This window comes from Biomphalaria glabrata, chromosome 10 (genome assembly GCF_947242115.1).
Source record: "Biomphalaria glabrata chromosome 10, xgBioGlab47.1, whole genome shotgun sequence".
NCBI lineage: Eukaryota > Metazoa > Mollusca > Gastropoda > Planorbidae > Biomphalaria > Biomphalaria glabrata.
This window is the reverse complement of record NC_074720.1, coordinates 38969942-38991420: the sequence shown is the minus strand read 5'-3', so window position 1 is coordinate 38991420 and position 21479 is coordinate 38969942. Positions and strand designations below refer to the sequence as shown.

Here is a 21479-nt window from a genome sequence, read left to right as displayed (position 1 = left end):
TTTCGATTCATAGTGCCCCCGCTCTGGGAAGAAGAGGAAACCATGCCTCATATCCTGTTTGACTGCCCCAGACTTGCTGATCTCCGTCTCGACAGGTCTGGGAAGCCAAAAATTCTCGACCTGTATGGCGATATTTATGCACTATGAAAGACAGCAGGGTTTCTGTCCAGTGCTTTTGCTAGAGAGGATATGAGCCTCTCAAGCCCTCACTCAAATGGGAGTTTGATGATGATGATGATGATGATGATCACTGCCAGAAAGTTTACTATTATCTAGAAAGATTGTTTTCTATATTACATTTACAGAATCCCTTTTCTGATCTTGATGTGTAATGGAAGTTTTTTTGTTGATTATGATAGGGAATAATATAACAATTAGACAAAATGCCATTACTTTCAAATAGTAAAACAACAAGGATGGACTTAAAAGCATTTCATTTTGTTTTTTAAATGTGTTTGAATTTGTTAAAGACATGATTTCATAATAGTAAAGAAATTCCTAAGCAATTTACTAGCTTGACCTAACAATCACGTCAGTTGATCTTAAAACATAATCATTTGTGTTGTGAAAAATCAGAAACAGCCTTATACACTTGAACTAAGTCAGTCATTTTATTTAAAATTATATAAAAGTTTCTGGGACTAAGTGGTTGGAATAGTTTGCTGTTGGACCAAATATCTAGGGTTTGAGTTCACATGATGACTTGGACATTAATCCTGAATTTTAAGAAACTCATACTTGGGATGGATTAAAAGTTAAAACAACATTCACATATTCCCCTAGAGATATTTGAAATCTCAAAGATAAACTTTTTAAATATTTATAAACCTAACTCTTCAATTTGAATGGAAGAAAAACTCTAAAATTTTTACATAATTGTAGATGTCAATTATGCTGTAATATTCCCAATAGATGTGGAGCAAGAGCCCTTTGTCCTTGGTGAACATCTTGTCGAGTCCAGCTACAAATTGATGCTGTTGGATCGCTTGATGGCATTCCTGAAGGCAGGTGGTCACAAGGTACTGATATTCTCACAAATGACCAGAGTGCTTGATATTCTACAAGACTACCTGGGATACAGAGGTAATGTCTATTTTGTTGCATGTTCAAAATGTTGAACTATATATAGTTGTGCTTATTAAGGCTTAGAAATTTTTATAGGAAAATACTCACAGAGAATTCATACATATTTCTTTTCTTTGTAAAATCAATATTAAATAATTACAAATTAAATAAAATAACTTTATTAAGTAAATATCAAATATTTATTGTACTTAAATGAGTGTCTTAAAAAAACTATAAATATCAGAATTTTTTTCAAGGCTGATAATAAAAGAAAGTTGTAGAATTTAACCGAGTACCCCCACATACTTATAAGTTGAGGAATTTTATTTTCCCACCTTTGAGATTTCCTCATATTGGGTATCAACTAACATGATAGATAAAAGAAAAAAATTCAGCTGTAGTTACAAAATTCCTGAATTTTATTACATAAAGATAGTTGCTATCGAGCAGATGTTTCTCTTCTTACTATTCTTTGTGAATGTTTGAAGAATACATTTTTTGTAGATACCACAAAAGCGGGTGAAACTTATATTAGTTTTAGATTCATGAATCAATCTGTTTCTGTGGCCAATGGTTAACAAACAGAAACAGATGACCTTAACATTATCTGCCCCATAGATCACAAGCTCTGAAAGGGGAAACTTTCTAATCTTCATGAATCAATATATCACTGCTCTTTTTGTCTAAAAATTGAATATATCACTCCAAAGGTTTTCGGAACCACTCTTTGGACATGTATTCTCTGTACATTGTACACTTTGCAACAGCCTCATACTTACTTTTGGAGTGGCTAAGCGGTAAAGGGCTTGGCTTCCGAACTGGGGATGCCTGGTTCGAATCCTGGTGAAGACTGGGATTTTTAATTTGGATCTTTGGGCGCCTCTGAGTCCACTCAGCTCTAATGGATACCTGACATTAGTTGGGGAAAAGTAAAAGCGGTTGGTCATTGTGCTGGCCACATGACACCCTCGTAAACCGTAGGCCACAGAAACAGATGACCTTTACATCGTCTGCCCTGTAGTCTACAAGGTCTGAAAGGGGGAACTTCATACTTGATTGCATGGGTAAAGAATACATGCGAAAAAATAGCAAAAAAGCAGTTTCAATTTCTTACATCGCTCATTTATATCGTCAGTGCACAAATATAAACAATTAGAATACAATAATAGTTACATTAATATCATGGTCGTCTTAACAGACTACAGCTATGAGCGCCTTGATGGCTCTGTGAGAGGAGAAGAACGATTTTTGGCTGTCCAGAACTTCAATGCAAATGAGGATACTTTTGCATTCCTTTTGAGCACAAAAGCTGGTGAGTGGATTATGGGAAAATGTTCTAAAAACTTTTATTGTTGGTTGTTTCTTAGTTCTTAGTTACAAGGCTAAATAAGAATTTTATAGCTGTGTGGCTGATTCCCAGTTGTAGCAGCATAGTTGATTCCCACTTTTTTTGATAGGGAAACTTTACTCTTTTTTTTTTTTATATTGGAGCTAAATGAATGTTTTAGAGTAGTTTCTGTTCTATTTAGATGTTTGTTATGGACTACACTAAACTACAAAAATTATATATAAATAATCACATTAACATCACAGAAAAACGAGAAATTTTGCACATTTACATCATTTAATTATCTGTCAATTCTGGGGAATTTTTTTTTTTGCCAGGTGGACAAGGTTTAAATCTGACTGCTGCTGACACTGTTATCTTTGTGGATAGTGATTTTAACCCACAGAATGACCTTCAGGCAGCTGCCAGGGCACACAGGATAGGTCAGGACAGGTAGAGTGTAGTTAACCTTATGTCCTAGTATTAAGGTTGAGAGGTAGAGAACTAGTATATCTGAGACTTTTTGTTCATTTCTGCAGTAGCAGAATTCCTGAAATTCTGACATTATTCATCTTGTTTAATATTAAATTATAAAACTATATCTGGGGTGATTTTTTAAACTTTACAACTGTTAATCTGAGATCTTTTTAGTAGACATTAGTGTGACTTAGATTTTGGCCTTGGGTTTTATTTGAAAAGCGCTGCAGAGAGGTCACAACTCAGAAACTATTTAACTGCAAATGTGTGTTATCTAAAACACTACTTATAAACATCAATTATCTCATCTTTTTTTTTCTGCACTACATGTTACTATTTAAAGCATGACTAACCCATTCAAGTAATTAAATGTTGACTCAGCTTCTTCTTTGTTTCAGTTTATTGGCAATGTTATATAAATATCTGTAATGCCTAAATTACTTCCCACTAATAAATGTCACTTTTTATAGTCTCAGAAAAGTGTAGTCATAACATGAAATAATTTTTTTAAATATCTAAGTATTAAAGTATAAGAATGTATAAGAAAGATTGCTTGACTGTGTTACAGAAAGATTGCTAGATTGTGTTACAGAAAGATTGTGTGACTGTTTTACAGAAAGATTGCTAGATTGTGTTACAGAAAGATTGTGTGACTGTGTTACAGAAAGATTGTGTGATTGTGTTACAGAAAGATTGCTTGATTTATAATTATAACTCAAAATGTTTACATGTAAACTGAAAAGAAAATGTGTTCTGAAGAAATGTTTTTGCTTTTAAAAAATTATTTTGTCTATCATATTTTCCTAATTATCACCCACATTTTCAGTGCCAAAACATGCATGGCCAAAATCATATACCGAAATTTCAATTAATATGGCATGTCCCAAGTTTGTGCTATTTTTTCTATGTGTTAGTAGTTCAAATTAGTTAAAAACTTCCTGATCTAAAAAAGGTTAAAAAAAAAAAGTGAAATCAGATTCTTTATAAACTTTGATAATGAAAACAAAAAAACAATTATGGTGGCATAATATTCTCTGAATTGTACAATATTGTTTATAAATCAGCTACAAATCACACAGCAGTTTGAATGTCTTTCTTTGTTCAGGCCTGTTAAAGTCATACGTCTGATTGGTAGAAACACAGTTGAGGAAATCATTCTAAGCAGAGCTGAAGCCAAATTGAAACTGACAGAGAAAGTGATAAAGAATGGAGCTTTTGCTGCTAAGTCTGAAGATACAACGTTGTCACATAATGCTGAGGAGGTAATTCTTAATCAGATGAAATTGCAATGGGAGTTCACATATAAGTGGGAAGCGTGTTCGAGAGGCCAAGATTGAACTTGGCTTGGCTACCTAGAAGGGGGCTCGAGGTTCGACACCTGACTCGGGCAGAGTTGTGTTTACTCAGAGCCTAAAGGCTGCAGGAAAGCCAACTCCTAGATACCCCCTCCTCTCCACTGGTCCACAAATGAGATTGGACCAAAAGTGCTCTGAGCATGCTATAAGCATGAAAGTAGCGCTATATAAAAGCTATAATAATAATAATAAGTCAATGTTAGTTAAGCTAGAAGGTTTCTTATATATTTTGTTTTCCCTTGAATGTTTTAAAACAATGTACATTTGAAAGAGTTCATATTGTTGTAAAATATTTTTTGTCCTGTTTATTTCATATTCTGTTGAATAGATTCATGTTTTTTTGTTTTGCTTTGCATGCACCGAATGTTCCTCCAGAATTGAAGATTATTACATATGTAAAACACATGTAAAACATACACTAAATGTCATTGTCAAATTGAAACCAGTTTGTTACTGAAAAGTAGATCTCGAGAAAATCTTAGAAAAAAAAAATTGAAATTTATTATTTCAGTCCCTCAAATTTGAATTTAGCTAAGAGTTTAAGTGAAATGAAAAAAAAAATTAAAGACCTAATAAAAAAGGTGATAAAAATCTCTATCCTGTTCTTCATCACCAAGTACTTTTGTCACTGTCCTATTATATCAGTGGCTGAGTGGTTAAGCGATTGGCTTCGGAACCTGGGGTCCTGGGTTTTAATCTTGTTGAAAACTATGATTTTGAATTTTGGGATTTTTAAGGCGCCCATGAGTCCACTCATGGGTACCTGACTTAAGTTGGGTAAAGTAAAGGCGGTTGGTTGTTGTGCTGGCCACATGACTCCCTGCTCGTTAACTGTTGGCCAAAGAAACAGATGACCTTAACATCATCAGCCCTATAGATCCCAAGCTCTGAAAGGGGAACTTTACTTTTTTTTTTTATATCTATTATAACACTAGTGCTTTCATTTATTTCCCCTTCAGTTGCCATGTCATGATGTGAAACAAATTAAGTATTTTTCAATAAAAATTATTACTTCTAATGGATTTGGGAGTTTGTTATGTTGATTTAAAATGTGGTTGTTGTTTTTTTTTTTTTCAAAATAATTATAATTACATTTTTGTTTCAGTTGCAAGAAATTCTAAAGTTTGGATTGGATAATTTAAACATTGAAGATAAATATGATGAAACTATTGACTTTGAGGCAATTCTTGGACATTCTCACAATGGTAGCTGGGTTGTGCCAGTGAAGAAAGAATCAGAAGCTGATGATAAGGTATCCTGTATACACTTGTGTTGAGTTCATTAGTTTCAGGATCCTCTTTCAACTTTTAATTATTAAAACCAATCTCATTATGTAGGTTCCTGTGGGAAAAACTGCAATCAGCAAGATAATGTTATGTATGTGAACTTATTTAGAGTGTTGAAAATATATATGTAATAGAAGAAAGAAAGGCAAAGTTTTAGGTTCTAACCCCACTTGAGTTGGAATATTTTCTTAGCCTTGTCTCACCGTGGAACATATCCTCATTGATTGCCTCAGATACCAGGATATTAGGGGGGATTCTTAAAAACACTGTTCGATAGTGTCGACCCTGGGAAGGTACTGGGCTTTGTCCGTGAGGTGGCGTTGTCTGCGAAGATTTGATTTGTAAAATTGTGAACATATAATATTTACAAAAGATTTTTATTAAATTATTAAATTTTTACTACCTTTACTATTTTAACTGTGAATAGACTTTGTTTTTAATGACTTAACTATATAAAATTTAGCTCTTGTGGTATGAAGGGAGAGTAACCCTTTACATGGCCTAAAGTGTGCCGATGTGCCAAAAACTCAAACTCAAATTTTACTAGAATAATAATCAAGTGGTGTATGCTTTGGGCTGTCTGCTAGATTGACCTGAGTTCTCACTGTGTTGTCCTGCAGATTTGGGCTAGGATGTAATCTTCGGAAAAAAAAAATATAAAAAAAAAATTCCTTGCCTTAATTGATCCATTATAAAGCAAATGGCTTCAGGATTAACACAAAAAAAAAAGCATTAGAAGTCTGTCTCTCCATTATAAAGCAATTGTGTATAAATATGTGCTTGGAAATTAAACCACTACAGAGGTTGAATAATGAGAACAAACTTCATGTTGTCCTGAATATACCTAAGAAGATTATTGTTATCATTCAGAGTGCTCCAGATCTGTGACATGAAAATTCCTTGGTTGTCAGAATTACATTGAATTGTCTTTTCCTTGAACAAATATTGATCCTAGCAGTACCAGAGAATGATTATTTGTTTATGTTTATCATAAGTTGTTTTTATTTTGTTGAAATATCCAATATTAGTTTATTATTTTATTTGCAGAAATCAGAAACTAAGGAAAGTGAGACCACAGCGCAGAGTATGTATGTATTTGAAGGCACTGATTATTCAAAGGTCCCTTCAGCTGCTGATATCAAAGCCTTTGAGCAGCTTTTATTGGGTAAATTTGTAAAGAAACTATTTTATCTGAAACAAAGGTTTTCTGTTGAATTCAAAATATACAATGACTTATCACAAAATATCCATTTCTAAGACCATATTTGTTTAAAGACGAAACACAAATGACTTTGAAAGCTTTAGTTCTATCTGTTTCTGACTTTATTTATGTTTCAGAAGCAGAGAAACAAATATTGGAAACAGAAGAAGAACTTGGGACCAAGGCCAGAGATGGTGCCCCATCGGTCTCACGAAGTAGGAATAAGAAGGTTTTGACCCCTGAAGAACAAGAAGAGCTGAGAAAGAAGGTTCTTTATAAACACAACCTACTTTATTGTTGTTTATAGACTATCTAGTGTATTGTTATTGAAACAGTCCAACTACAGTCAAATTTTGTAATTAAAAAAAGGTTGACAAGCTTTGCATTTCTTTTGAACGTACTAGTGTTATCATCCCTCATCTGAGTTGTGATAAACTGGTTTGTATGGATACACACTAAAGTGGACACAAACGAGGGATAACTTTTGATTTGTATGGTTAATGACTTTTAAACACAGTTCCTAATTGAATAGCAAAAAAAAAATCCAAATAAGTGAAATAATTTAGGAATCATCTTAATTTATATATATATATATATATTGAATTATCAGTCCACAGACTGAATCACTAACTGACTGCTTTTAGTTTCTTAGACTTTTTGAGAAGTCCCAATAAACCTTTAGAAGATTTTGTTTTGATAGACAGTGCATTTTTTTTTTACATATTGTCAATGGACCTATCTTTATCGTTTCTCTATGCTAATCTTGAATTTCAAAATTCTGCCTATCGACATGGTGCGCAGTTATGCATTACAATAGAATCATGTATATTTTTTTTTTTATTCCATCATTCTGGGTGAAATTTAAAGTATAAATAAAAAATCTTGTCTATTCAGAGGCAGGAACAAGCCGAAATGATGTTACAGCGAGCAAAGGAGGAGCTGTTGAAGAAAGAACTTGCCAAAATAAAAAAGAAGTTAGTGTTGTGTTTTATCAAAGATGTTTAAAAACAAGTTGACCATTAGATGCAGTAGAGTTTGTGACTTACATGTGTCCTTAGATTTCATCATTTCATTAAGATTCCATGTGTGCTTAGATTTCATCATTTCATTAAGATTTCATGTGTGCTTAGATTTCATCATTTCATTAAGATTTCATTCATTAAGATTCATGTGTACTTAGATTCATCATTTCATTAAGATTCATGTGTGCTTAGATTCATCATTTCATTAAGATTTCTTGTGTGCTTAAATTCATCATTTCATTAGATTTCATGTGTACTTAGATTCATATTTCATTAGATTACAACATATGCTTAGATTCATTATTTCATTAAGATTTCATATGTGCTTAGATTCATTAAGATTTTATATGTACTTAGATTTAATCATTTTCATTAAGATTTCGTATGTGCTTAGATTCATCATTTCATTAGATTACAGCATGTGTTTAGATTCCTTATTTCATTCAGATTACAACATGAGTTTAGATCATCATTTTATTAAGATGTCTTGAAAGTATTTGTTGAGCTTCTTGTTTAAACTCATCAGAATACTGTTATTTATTTAATCCAGAGAATCCTTATGGCAAGCCAATGGTTATTCTTCATTAAACATTGAGCTAAAGGTCCCTGATGACAGAGATGTAAATAAAGATAAAAGGTAGTTATTAAAAAATATGAAGTTATGCTAATTACTTTTTTTTAAATGAGTGAACATTTTTTCATGTATAGCAACTAATTAAAGCTTTATCAATAAACAATATACTGAACTTCGGTAAAGGGAGAGTATTCTGTATTAATTGCTTAAAATACAAAGAGGTATAGATATAGATGAACTAGTATTATTGGTTAAATACTCTTGCTGAAAAGACTCAATCTTGTATAAAAATCCCAGGATTTGAACCCAGAACTTTTAAGCTTGTACTGCTCTTTTCAAGGTCGCCATTCTCATTAATTAGGTTATAATAACTTGCAAATACATCAAATGAAATAAAGTAATTTTGTGAAGTTGGATGTATCAAGGTTTATAGTTTGGCCATATATCCTCTCTATTGTGCAGGCCAGATAATGAAGATGATGATGAGAAAGAAGAGAATCAAAGACTGTCTATTCATTATGTCAGTGGAGATGTGACTGATCCTGTTGATACTGAGACCAAGGACAATATTATAGTCATGTGTGCTGGTAACATCACCTATTTTTGTGTGTTCTTAATATTTTGTTGTTGTTTTTGTTTTAGTTTGAAACTAAGTGTATTTTAAAATACCTCAATAATCTAAATATTCAGGATTCATTCAATCTTCTTAAAATTTTAATATCTATCAAAAAGGTTACAATTATCTCTTCAAATATCTTAAACTGTTTTTTTAAATTATTATTTGGATTCATACTATTTTTTTTTTAATTTGTTTTTTTTTTTCTTGACTTGCATTTATACATTTTACAGATGCCATGCTTTAATACATTTTAGAGATGACCTTTTATTGATCATGCAGATGAAATGTATTTATTAATTTTACAGATGATTCTGGCAAGTGGGGCAAAGGTGGTTTATTCTCTGCTCTGTCAGCCAGATCAAATCAACCAAAAAAAGAGTATGAACTAGCAGGTGAAATGAAAGGTCAGTGATGAGGCTGATACATAAGGATCTTTTAATATTTGAATAGATACTGTTGCCCATACTGGTTCTAAAAAAAAGTGTATAACCTCCCTTTGAGGCACAATATCCTTAAGTAAAGTAAGACTACGGCCACCCGCCCCATCAGAACTACATCAGGTCGTCGCGAAGTGGGTGCCTGCTGTCAATCAAAACAAGAACAGAGCAGTACAAAAACTTGTTCGTACCTCACTCTGTCAGACTATATCAATGCCACTCGTTGATCAGGAAACATGAAAAGGACCAAGATGCCGCCTGTGCGTAGTTGCTGAATGAACTTTTTATGTTGTGTTTGTTGTATTTATGTGTATTTTTCTGTTGTTTTGTCTTTACATGAGAAAAGAGTCCATGTAATCACCAACAAATTTCCATAAGGATCAATAAAGCAGTCTTAGTCTTAAATAAAGTACCCTTTCTGAACTTTTGTGATCTGTAGGGCAGATGATGTAAAGGCCATCTTTTTCTATGACCGATGGGTGTCATGTGGCCAGCACAATGACCAACCATCTTTACTTTCCCCAACTAATGTCTGGTACCCATTAGAGTTGGGTGGACTTCTAAGGGTACTAAAAATCCTGAAATTCAAAATCCCAGGCTTCACCAGGACTTAAAATGTAGACAAGTCAAGTGCTTTGCCTATCAGCCACCAGCCTTCCCCCTCCCTAATCAATATGAACTATATAAAATGAAAGTTTGAACAACGTAACTTTTGTTGTCTTGTTCTTGTTACAGATTTGGAATTAGGAAACTGTCATTTGATACCATTAGAGGATGATGGTGAAAGTAAGGAGCATGGCAATGATTTGGTTTGTATATGTACCTTATCTCCCTTTCTTGGTTTATCTAATAAATGTCATTAACTTTGTTTGTATATGTACCCTATCTCCCTTTCTTTGTTAATCTAATCGAGACTATTAGTTATAGAAGGCCTTAACACTGACCTGCAATGTCACAAGTAGTACTCCTAACAATAAGTAATTAAATTTAAACAATCATGAATTCATACTGGCAATGCTGAACTTCTCTGTTTAGATTGAGCTGTAATTGATGGTAATAAAAGAGAAAATGGTGGTTACCTGGTCGTGCGGTATGCGCGCTGAACTTTCATTTGGACTTGTCATGGGCAGGGGTCGGCAACCTTTTGAGTCGGAAGAGCCAAAAATTACAATTTACGAAATTTCAAAGTTTCTAAAGAGCCACAAAGTTTTTTCTTACCAATTAAATGGTACTCACACAATAATTTTTTTTTAAAAAGGAATCTATTTATTCATACATAAGTAGTGTTTTTCACACCACATTAGATAATTTATATATATGGCATTGTTAGATAATTATTATTTTAATATTTCGGTAACAACTAAAGCTGTTTAACATTTACTTACAACACTAACTTGTAAGCCTACTTCAATAACAAACAATTGAGCAAACAAATTCAATGGGAGCCTTGGCTTTGCATGGTTTTAGAAAGTTGGTATACATTTGGCTCATAACTTGTTTTTAGTTTCAAAGTCAACTCTAAATTTTCATTTGTTAGTTGGATTTTTACTTTGCTATTAATTATATTCATGCAAGAGAACGCTTTCTTACGCAAATATGTCGATCCGAAGATAGTTAGCACTCCAAATGCCAACTTCTTCACCTCACTGTAGCAATCTAGATGATTATTTCATGCGCCAAATCAACTCGCGACATTCCTTTGAAAGCTGTCCACTTTTGTTGCGCTACGTACATACATTTCTGGAGTTCCAAGTCTTCCAACATGCTTTTCCACCCCACAAAGCTTTACTTTTTAAATCAATTGCATATCTAGAGATCCAGTATCAATTTCAAATACATCAATGTGGATTTCGTTACTGTTTGTGTTGAGAGGATTTAATAGGAATGCTAGATTGGTTTTGGATTGCTCTAATCTGTGAGATGATTCATCTTTGATTTTTTTTTAACTGTGCTGAAGTAAATTGTTCAAAAGTTGCGCTGATTTTATCGCGATACTACTTTAGGCACTGAAAATGAAGTAACTGACCGGTGTGAATATCTTCTGCAAAAAGAATTAATTTTTCTTCGAAACAAAACCAATTCTTCTACCAAACCATAGGATGTGTTTTCCTTTTTCTAGCAGTTTTAGATTCAGCTCTTTTATATCAACCATAAAGTAAAATTTTTGAAAATATTTGTCGTTCTCTAATTCAGGGTGACTAATACCTTTTTCATTTAGAAATGTATGTATTTCATTCAAGCACAAAGCAAAAGTTTCAACCTTTGGAAAGCCATTGCACTTGTTAGGACAGAAGAAGCTCGGAATAATGAGTCTCCATTACGTTTAAGAATTAAATGTGACGATGGTAGAGTGCTTTTGACAAGATGCTGTTAACAGTCTTGATTACCAGATTCGTGAACTCAACTATTCGGCCGAATTTGTTTGGGCACAAAGCGCTTCTTGATGCATTCTTCAGTCAAACGTAATATTTCGCGGTTTATTTAGCTTCGATGTATCGTTATTGCCATTTTATTTTTTCCTGTTATACTTCTGGCTCCATCAGTTGCTATTGAAACGATTTTATTTAAATCGATCTTATTGTATTCAAGGTATTTTTGCATGGCATTCGCTGTATTTTCCCCTGTAGTTTGTCCTGCTAGAGGTAGCAATCCTAGAAATTCTTCTTTTGGACCTTGGAAAGACATATACCTGACAAAAAGGTCAACTTGTGCCGTGTCTTTTATCTCGCAAGACTCATCTATAGCAAGTGATAGGACAGAAGAAAGTTGAACATCATCCACCAGCAAATATGTTACATTTGAAGACATTTTAGCTAATCTATCTTATACTGTTTTAGCGGATAGTGGCAAATCTTTGTTTTTTTTTTTCAAGATTTCTGGTTTGTTTTTGAAATCACAAAACAATTCTTCAGATGCACGTAGGAAGCAGTCTTTGACATATTCATCATCTGTAAATGGTTTGCCTTTTTGTGCAATCTCTTGTGGTACCGCAAAGCTTGTCAGATTAGCATTACTTGTAGACTGCTTCTAACTTTGAGAAGATAATCGCTTCTTACTCATTTACTTGAAACAACAAACTATACGTCACAACCAAAGCGAGTGGTAATGATACCAATTCGTCTTGCGTCGAAAGCGAATTTAAACCTACATAGAAACATCCGACGACGGCCGAGAGCTTCCGACGGACTTACAACAGTGGTGACACGTGTAATGGGGAGGGCTGTGGTGAAAAGCGAGTACAATTGGCTGAGAGATAAAATCAGTGCCTAATCCTTGTTAAACGATTCAGAACTATTTTTTTTTTTAAATTGTTTCTATAAAATAAATAATATTTGCGTATGGAACTAAAGAGCCGCAGCTTCACATCCAAAGAGCCGCATGTGGCTCGCGATCCGCAGGTTGCCGACCCCGGGTCATGGGCTCATACTCTGCCCACTGCCATCCCCCACCGCCCTGCAGGACGTTTGAACTAGGAAGTCAGTTATCAAATCTGAAGGAAAAATCCGAAACATGTCAAACATTTTTACAAGAGATATTATAATTAAGATAAAAGTTGGTATTATATCTCTTGACTGAAAAAAAAATTTGGATCTCAGAAGACCTGTAATGTGAAACCCAAAATTGTCTTAAAAAGCAATGAGACATTTTTTTAAAATACAATTTTGAAACAAAACATTTCAACGTATATACATATTAATCAAACATCTCGCCAAATACCTACTTCCACCAGATGTTTAGTTTAGCGATCTAATAGAGAGCACAAGAGCTGTAGGATGTGCACTCTTAAAATACACTGATGTATGTCAGCAGGACTTGAAGTTGGGAGAAACAAGCGCAGGAAGAGCCAACATGGAGAGCAAGCATAAAGGAAGAGTCCTGGATCACAGAGGGTGAACATACCAGAAGAAGGAAAATGCTGGTGACTACCTAACCTTTGACCCATTGCATGTTTATCTAGGATTGCCCTCTGTAGCCACACGAGAAGTCGCAAAGGAACAGGGACAACATCTCGAGATGTAAAATGCAACAAAGAAATTGCATCTAGACAGTAAATTGCTTGCTCACTTTCTCACAGTGAATAAAACACATGGAAGTGATGGAGCTGAATCCAAACCACTGCATTCATTGGCTATTCTAGATGCAAATGTCGATTATGCAGTTAATTTCTCCAGTTTCTGTGAACTTTGCTGTATTTTCTGTAAAAATTTTGAATGTGAAATATGAATATATATAGACAATCAGAGCTAGCCTGCTCAGATAGGTAAATCATTGTGAGTTGACTTGTTTGTATTCATCTTCAGCTAGCTTTGATAATAGCTCAGAAAAGATCCAAAGCATCTAAAAAGTTATCAGGGGTTAAGTTGTCTGCCCTTGAAACAGGTCTGCAGAAAGTCTGCCAAGTGGCCAAAGAAAGAGATGGTAATTTTATTTATTTTTTTTATTTTTGTCTAAATAGTTCTAACTTTTAGCACTTTAATAATTGTTACCAACTTTACTCATTATAAGGTTGTCAAATGATTATTGACCTGAATAGTTTTTTTTTTTTTTTTTTGGCTATTGTTTAGTGTAGTCTAGGAAATAAATTATTGGCCTTAATATATATTTTTGTAGATGTTGTAGTCTGGAAATAGATTATTGGCCTAAATATTTTTTTTTTATAGGCATTGTTTAGTGTAGTCCAGAAAAATATCAGTGTAGAACGGGAACCATAATAGTTGGATTGGTCTAACACGGTAAAGTTAAGTTCATCTGAACAGTATGATTCAGAATAATATATGTATATATTTGTGATAGTTAATTAATGAGACTTCTCCAATGCTACTTATATTACTAGGTTCTATTTGCTAGAAGTTAAGAGACCAATTACTTGAGTACATCCAGGACTGAGTAGAACAACAATTTTAACTTCTTCTTCTTCTTAAAATACAACTTCTCTTAATTCTTCATTTTGGCTTCAGCTCATCTATCTCTATATTATCTATCATGCTTTTTATCATGTCTCTATCATCTCTATCTCTTTATCATCTCTCTATTATCTATTTCTCTATCATCTCTCTCTCTATCATCTATCTTTCTATCAGTGGAATATACAGTTGAACTCTAAGAATGATTTAAAGCATGATGCAAAAATTGTTACAATGTTTAGAGTCTTGTAACACGAGTCATCTCAAGTAATTCTAAAATTTTTACTGCAGTATTTATCAGACTGTATATCCTGTGTCTCAGTGTCACTTGATGGTATATAGATTTACAATAAGCAAGGTTTTCTCAATACGGCAGCTAGAAGAAATAAATCTTGAGAGCAGGAACAAAAACATGTTTGACATGTTGGTTGCTGGTTTAGAAGTTTGACTTATTCTCAATTTCAAGCTTCACTCATGCTACCCAGCAGAAGGTTCAGGCAACATGCTGCCCACAGAAGGTTCAGGCAACATGCTGTCCACATTTTTCTGTCTCAGGAATATTGTAAAAACAAAACGCAACAATCTGGTATATTTCTGATAGTTATAACAAAAAAAAAAGATAATTAACGGATTTTAGTGTAAGATAAAACAAATATGCTATTAATTGTTCTCTCCAGCAAGTGTTCATCTGCCACGTATAGGGTATGATACTCCAGAGTTCAATTGGTATGGAACAGAGAGACTTATACAGAAACATTTAGCATCAAAAGGGATTCCAACATTTATGTATCCTTACATTACTAGATTCTAATTCTTCCTGTTTCGTGCTGCAATCTAATATAATGCATTCATTAAACTACCTATTCTTTCTCTAATCATTGTTCATCCTTTATTTTTGTGCTTCTTTCCAATATGTGTACATGCTTGTATTCTTTTAAAGTTTCTTCTCATCCTTTGTTTGCTTATCAATTACTTCTTACTTTCTCACTAATTCTTTTTTTTTTTTATTTATTTATAAGCATTTAGTCACAGACTCACTCAAAAGACTATAAATAGGCCAAAATATTTAAAGTAAATTTTTCAACTACTAAACATCAGTTCTCAGCTATTTGTTTGTATGGAATGTTTTCCTGAATGAAACAGATATTACTTCCCCAGACACAAAGCTGCAAAGAGAAAGCACACCAACAACGCACCAAAAGGTAAATGCTAAAATGCTTTTTTTCTTTCTTTTACATTCCATTTCTCTCCATCATCATCATCATCAAACTCCATTTGAGTGAGGGCTTGAGAGGCTCAAATTCTCTCTTGCAAAAGCCCTGGACAGAAACCCTGCTGTCTTGCGTAGTGCATAAATGTCGCCATAAAGGTCGAGACGGAGATCAGCAAGTCTGGGGCAGTCAAACAGAATATGAGGCACTGTTTCCTCTTCTTCCCCGCAGCAGGGGCACAGATAATCAAAATTTGGCCATAGCCTTGAGAAATATGAGCCAACAGGACAGTGGCCTGTCCTGCACTGTGCTATAATAGCTTGCTCAGGCCTGGACAGCCTTAACCAAGGGGAAGTGCGGTCAGGGGGCCTCATGCACTGCCTCATAGATTGTGTAACTTTTAACTACTAATATATCAATAACAAACGTTAAAATACAAGAAAAATAATAATTTTTTCCAGACATTGAAAAACGTGCCAGTACGCTGTACTTGTACGTATCGTCACAAAAAAGCACTGGGTGTAGTTGAGTCTCACATGATGCTGTATTTTTATTTTGCACTTTAAATGTTTCTTTTTCTGTTTCAAACAGTGCTGATGGACTCGGATGCAGAATCTAGTGAAGAAACAAGCCCTAAAAAACAAAAGGAAATTAAGTCTTCATTACCAAATTTATTTTCATGCATTGCTGTCTACTTTCACAATGTAGATGAAGATTTAAAGAAAAAAATGACAAGATATATTCTAGCATATCCTTGAACTGTTTGCATTTAATTCCAGAATTTTTTTTTACTTTAATCTTTATTTAAAAATGAGGTGGGAAAATGTATTCAATGAGTAACCATTTCACTTGCAAATACTCCCACCCCATCCTTCTCTCTTTCATAAACATAGCAAGGTTTTGTTTTTCTGTTTGTGTTATCTACCATTTCAAAATTTAGTATTCCAACTAATTACCACCAGTTGGTCATGCACATCTGAATGAAAAAAAAAATGATGTCATAAATACATTTAAAGATCTGGTCCAGATCTGGTTTCAGGAAAAAGGAACGAGTCATTGGTCCTGCTATAACAGTTTTCATTATTACTATTATATTTACAACAAGATGATTGTGTCGAGACTTAGTCCCTAGTAGCATGTGAAAGGAAGCTGGTCTTAGGGTCTCCTTGTCCCCGGCCATGAACCAGTTCTCGTTATTTCAAAATGTTGTCCTCTTCAAGTGTAAGAAGTGACTTTTTCCAAGAAGGTGGTCTACTGTTTCCTCATTCTCTCTGCTGCGTATCATAGTTTTCTCTGATTGCCCCAAGTATGCACCTATCAGGCAGTGACTGACTCTGCTCAGACAATATTACCCCCGCAACTTGATCATTATTTTATTTGTGTCATCTTTGATAGATAGGACTATTATCTAGAAAGAAAAAAACAGGAACATGTTGAGATTTACTTATATATTACTTTAAAGAGTTGTTAATTTGAAATAAGGTTATAGTTGTTATGGAATCACTAATTAATAAGAGTTGACTTTTCCTTAATTCCTCTACTTATGATGGTGATGTTGAGAAATCTATGAACATATCTACCACACACCTCATCACAAACCCAGACACAAATAAATTGGTAAGTGTCAGAATCATTATGTAAACTTTTAAGTTCTGTTTGTTAACACTGTCTTACTCTGACATTGTAAACGTTGGCACAGACTAGACTATTTTTTACAGAAATGTAGACTTATAAATGCATACAAGAAATATCAGATGGCATAGAAATGCACCCAAAATTAGCTTCCACATAAACTTGGATAAAACTAAAATTATGTGAGTGGGATATAAGACAAAGGTTTCCCCTGTCAGACTTGGTTAGTCAGAAATGGAAGAGCTGCATATACCTTGGCAGCATCATAGCAAATAATGGGGATGCCTATCATGACTTAGCATGCTGTTTAGGAAAGGCAGGGGCTATTTCATGAGGGCTGCAGCTGTTTGGTCTAGCCAAGCTATTGGGCTTGAGACAAAAATACACCTATTTAACACAATTGCTAACAGTGCTACAAAGAGCAGCATGCCAGGACATCCGCTCTTCGTTATCAGCAGCTGACGCCTTGGCTGGCTTGGCCGCGTTCGTAGAATGCCAGTAGGTCGACTCGACTTCCACAGGACATCCTGTATGGCTATCTAATAGAAGGCAGGAGAGCCGCTGGTCACCCACTTTTACGTTATACGGTTGTATGCAAACGCAACATGAAGCTCTTCAAAATTGACACTGGCAACTGGGAAGAGGCGTGGCACTGGACAGATCCACATGGAGAGAGAGCATAAAGGAAGGGTCACAGATTGCAGATGTCATACACAACAGAACCAGAAAGAAGGGTGAAAATGCAACGGCGCCTGGTGATTATATATGCCCAACCTGCGATCGCAGCTGTGTATCAAGGATTGGCCTCTTTAGTCACACAAGAAATTGCAAAGGGAAAAGATCGTCTCTCGAGACGTAAAATGCCACAGAGTAACAGTGACATATGCATGCAAGACATGGAAGTCATCTGCCAAAATTGAGAAAAGGTGAAATGTGGCTCAGCAAAAATGGCTAAGACATATTTTAGGATTCAGTTACTGTGTACAGATAAAGAAATCCTATTCCAAACTGGGACTTGACCACTTAATGAGGTTATCAGGACATGTCGTTTAACAGAGGGAATCGTGCATACCAAGAGTTGCAATGACTTGGAGACCAATACAAAGAAAGTGCAAACAGCTTCATGAAGGACCTCAGAGCAGTGGACACCAGCTGGGAAGAGGCTGCAGAAGTTGCCAATGACAGCTTGTCGCACACTGCGCTGAATGGCATGGGAGGATCTAAGTCAAGTGTGGACCAGTGGGAGGAGGGGGTAGGGAAGATTTCTGCCATTAAGCAAAGACAAGTTTGCGTTGAAATTCAAAGCCGCGCCCCCTTGTCAGACTAGCAGTTCTTGTCACTGAGCCACACATCCCAAAGGTTTTCTTGAGAAGTGGCTTAACATTGTTATCCCAAGAGATAATCTTTTCCCATTGCAACTTCTTGTGTGACTAAAGAGGCTAATCCCACCTATGTTCGCAATCTCCAATCACCAGATGCTGTTATACTTTCACCCTTCTTTCTACTGCTGTTGTGTATTGAATCTGCAATCAGGGACCCTTCCTTTATGCTCCTTCCTTTACACTTGCTATCCATTCAGTGGCTCCTCTTTTTCCCAAATTGTTAGAGCCGATTTTGAAGAGCTTCTGGACGCACTTAAAAAAGTAAAGTTCCCCTTTCAGACCTTGTGGTCTATAGGGCAGATTCTGTAAAGGTCATCTGTTTCTGTTGCCTGTGGTTAACTAGGGTTTCATGTGGCCAGCACATCAACCAACCGCCTTTACTTTTCCCCAACTAATGTCAAGTACCCATTAGAGCTAGGTGGACTCAGAGGTGCCTGAAGATCCCGAAATTAAAATCCCAGTCTTCTCCAGGATTTGAACCCTGGACCCCAGTTCAAAAGTGAAGCGCTTAAACGCACAGCCACGTGTGGACAATTAAGTATAATCTTGGTATGCTGTGTCAAAGATCAAATATATCAGACATTGGCCTAATTAAAACTTATATTTAGTAAGCAGCTATACTTTAATTTTTTTTTTTATTTATTCTGCAAAATCTCTTGCAAATGTTTCCCAATATTTTGTATAGTTTTATTTCATCATCAGCAACTCAATGATGTTGTCAAACATTTCCAGTGCCGTATTGTCTCTCCTGCTTGGCTAATGGACTCAGTCAGCAAAGGGAAGGTGCTCCCAACAGAAGACTACCTCATATCTCTAACATAATTTTTGTTTTTAAATTATGAGCTATATTTTCTAGTAATTGATGTTCTTCATAATTCCTTGTAACATACTTGTTTTGAAAAATGAGAGTTTATCTGTTTCTAACTAAATAATTTTATTGATAATTTCTTAGATAGTCAGCCTTAGTGTTAATGAAATTATTATAAGATCATTTCATAGTGCAGAGAAGCAATAAGTTGAGGGAATGAAAAGCTAGTCATTGACATAATCTCAGAAGTCATTGTTTCGTGTATTTTTATCTAATCTGGGAGGGAAAAAAACTTGTGCTTATATATCATCAGAGCTTGAGTCGTGTAATTCAATTTTGTTATTAATTGTATCTCAGAAAATATGATTCTATCTAACCATTCTGTTATGTTATATTTCATTGACCATTAATATTTCAAAAAGTTTGTGTTGAGAAAACGTGAGAGGTCTTTGAAACTGCTGCCATAATTATGTTACAGTCATCTACTAGATTTGATAGTATAAAATGACAGCTATAAACTTTGTTTTGTAAATAGTGTTTCATTCATATTTTTATATTTCTTTGTTGCTGTTACTGTTAATTGTAAAAAAAAAAAAAATACATTATTAATTTAAAAGCGAATTTTTCAAACTTTTTACTTTTTTATTATGTTTTCAAACATTTTCAGTATGTGAGAATGATCCCTAGTGAACAATGAATGTCACTTTCAGAGTTTTTTGGTCCTTTGGCTAGCGATGTGGTGCTCTTGTTTTAGTAGCCAACACTTAAAGGTGTCATTTGGGCAAGCTCCATTTTACTTAGTGCATGTAAGGCACCTGTTCTAAAAGAAATTGAGAATCGCTGTTTGGCTGGTATGCAGTGTAGACTTGTCGAGATGGTTCTAAGTTTGAACCCTTGAACCCTCTTCACACCCCCCCCCCCAAAAGTCTTCCTGTTATGCAGCTGTAGATGTGGTGCTCTTGTTTTAGTAGCCAACACTTAAAGGTGTCATTTGGGCAAGCTCCATTTTACTTAGTGCATGTAAGGCACCTGTTCTAAAAGAAATTGAGAATCGCTGTTTGGCTGGTATGCAGTGTAGACTTGTCGAGATGGTTCTAAGTTTGAACCCTCTTCACACCCCCCCCCCCAAAAGTCTTCCTGTTATGCAGCTGTAGATGTGGTGCTCTTGTTTTAGTAGCCAACACTTAAAGGTGTCATTTGGGCAAGCTCCATTTTACTTAGTGCATGTAAGGCACCTGTTCTAAAAGAAATTGAGAATCGCTGTTTGGCTGGTATGCAGTGTAGACTTGTCGAGATGGTTCTAAGTTTGAACCCTCTTCACCCCTCCCCCCCCCCAAAAGTCTTCCTGTTATGCAGCTGTAGATGAGGTGCTCTTGTTTTAGTAGCCAACACTTAAAGGTGTCATTTGGGCAAGCTCCATTTTACTTAGTGCATGTAAGGCACCTGTCCTAAAAAATTGAGAATCGCTGTTTGGCTGGTATGCAGTGTACACTTTTCGAGATGGTTCTAAATTTGAACCCTCTTCACCCCCCCCCCCCAAAAGTCTTCCTGTTATGCAGCTGTAGATTGAGACTAGAATATAATAATAATAATAATCACTCCCTAGAAAACTCAGCATATATTTATAAGAAAACTAGAATTAATAACCTTAGTTTCACACAAGTTTTTTTTTATATTATGGGACATGTATAAGCTATCAAAATGAGTCTTGTATAGCAACACTTTTCATGTTGAATTTGCACTTAGGGAAGGAAATTGTTTTTTTTATAAATCCACTTGTGAAAAGAATGCCTCTTACTGAGTCACGTGCTACCGTCATATGGCCACTGTCCCGCGACAATGGACCTCATTCACCAATCGTAAACAAACAACATTTAGCCACTACGTGATTCTCTAATCTATCTCTTTTTTACAAATTACGATCTAATTTTAATACACAGTGGCTATCACGTGACAGTTTTTTTCCGTTGTTTTATCAATATTATCACATGACTTAATGTTGTTTGTTTACGATTGGTGAATGCGGTCCATTCGTTGATTAGCAAAACGCGATACAAACTCGAGCCCCGATGATAGGTAACCAAGTGGTTTTTGCCTCAGCCCACAGTGATCAGTGAAAACACATTTTAACTACAAAAATTTGCAGATCTTGAGGCCCTGTGGGTAACAGCCTTGAGAA

General features: G+C 35.0%; 1 protein-coding gene across 7 annotated transcripts in view; it reads left to right on the top strand.

Annotated features, from left to right (window-relative positions):
- The window catches only part of LOC106060940 (chromodomain-helicase-DNA-binding protein 1-like), a 28287-nt gene extending 8366 nt beyond the window's left edge, over window positions 1–19921 (top strand). For 6 of the 7 annotated variants that reach the window (XM_056044835.1, XM_056044832.1, XM_056044834.1 and 3 more), the window contains 18 exons: window positions 913–1083; window positions 2264–2377; window positions 2731–2845; window positions 3975–4131; window positions 5330–5476; window positions 6558–6675; window positions 6849–6979; window positions 7606–7685; window positions 8284–8370; window positions 8770–8894; window positions 9232–9330; window positions 10099–10172; window positions 13665–13782; window positions 14945–15053; window positions 15411–15469; window positions 16070–16226; window positions 17020–17095; window positions 19195–19921. In XM_056044835.1, coding sequence (XP_055900810.1) covers window positions 913–1083; window positions 2264–2377; window positions 2731–2845; window positions 3975–4131; window positions 5330–5476; window positions 6558–6675; window positions 6849–6979; window positions 7606–7685; window positions 8284–8370; window positions 8770–8894; window positions 9232–9330; window positions 10099–10172; window positions 13665–13782; window positions 14945–15053; window positions 15411–15469; window positions 16070–16226; window positions 17020–17095; window positions 19195–19314 — 2057 coding nt within the window. In that variant the 3' untranslated portion in view covers window positions 19315–19921. Of the gene's footprint in view, window positions 1–912; window positions 1084–2263; window positions 2378–2730; window positions 2846–3974; window positions 4132–5329; window positions 5477–6557; window positions 6676–6848; window positions 6980–7605; window positions 7686–8283; window positions 8371–8769; window positions 8895–9231; window positions 9331–10098; window positions 10173–13664; window positions 13783–14024; window positions 14925–14944; window positions 15054–15410; window positions 15470–16069; window positions 16227–17019; window positions 17096–19194 lie in introns of those variants that run through there. The other variant, XM_056044836.1, reaches the window with a different exon arrangement.
- The last annotated feature ends 1558 nt before the right edge of the window (window positions 19922–21479 follow it).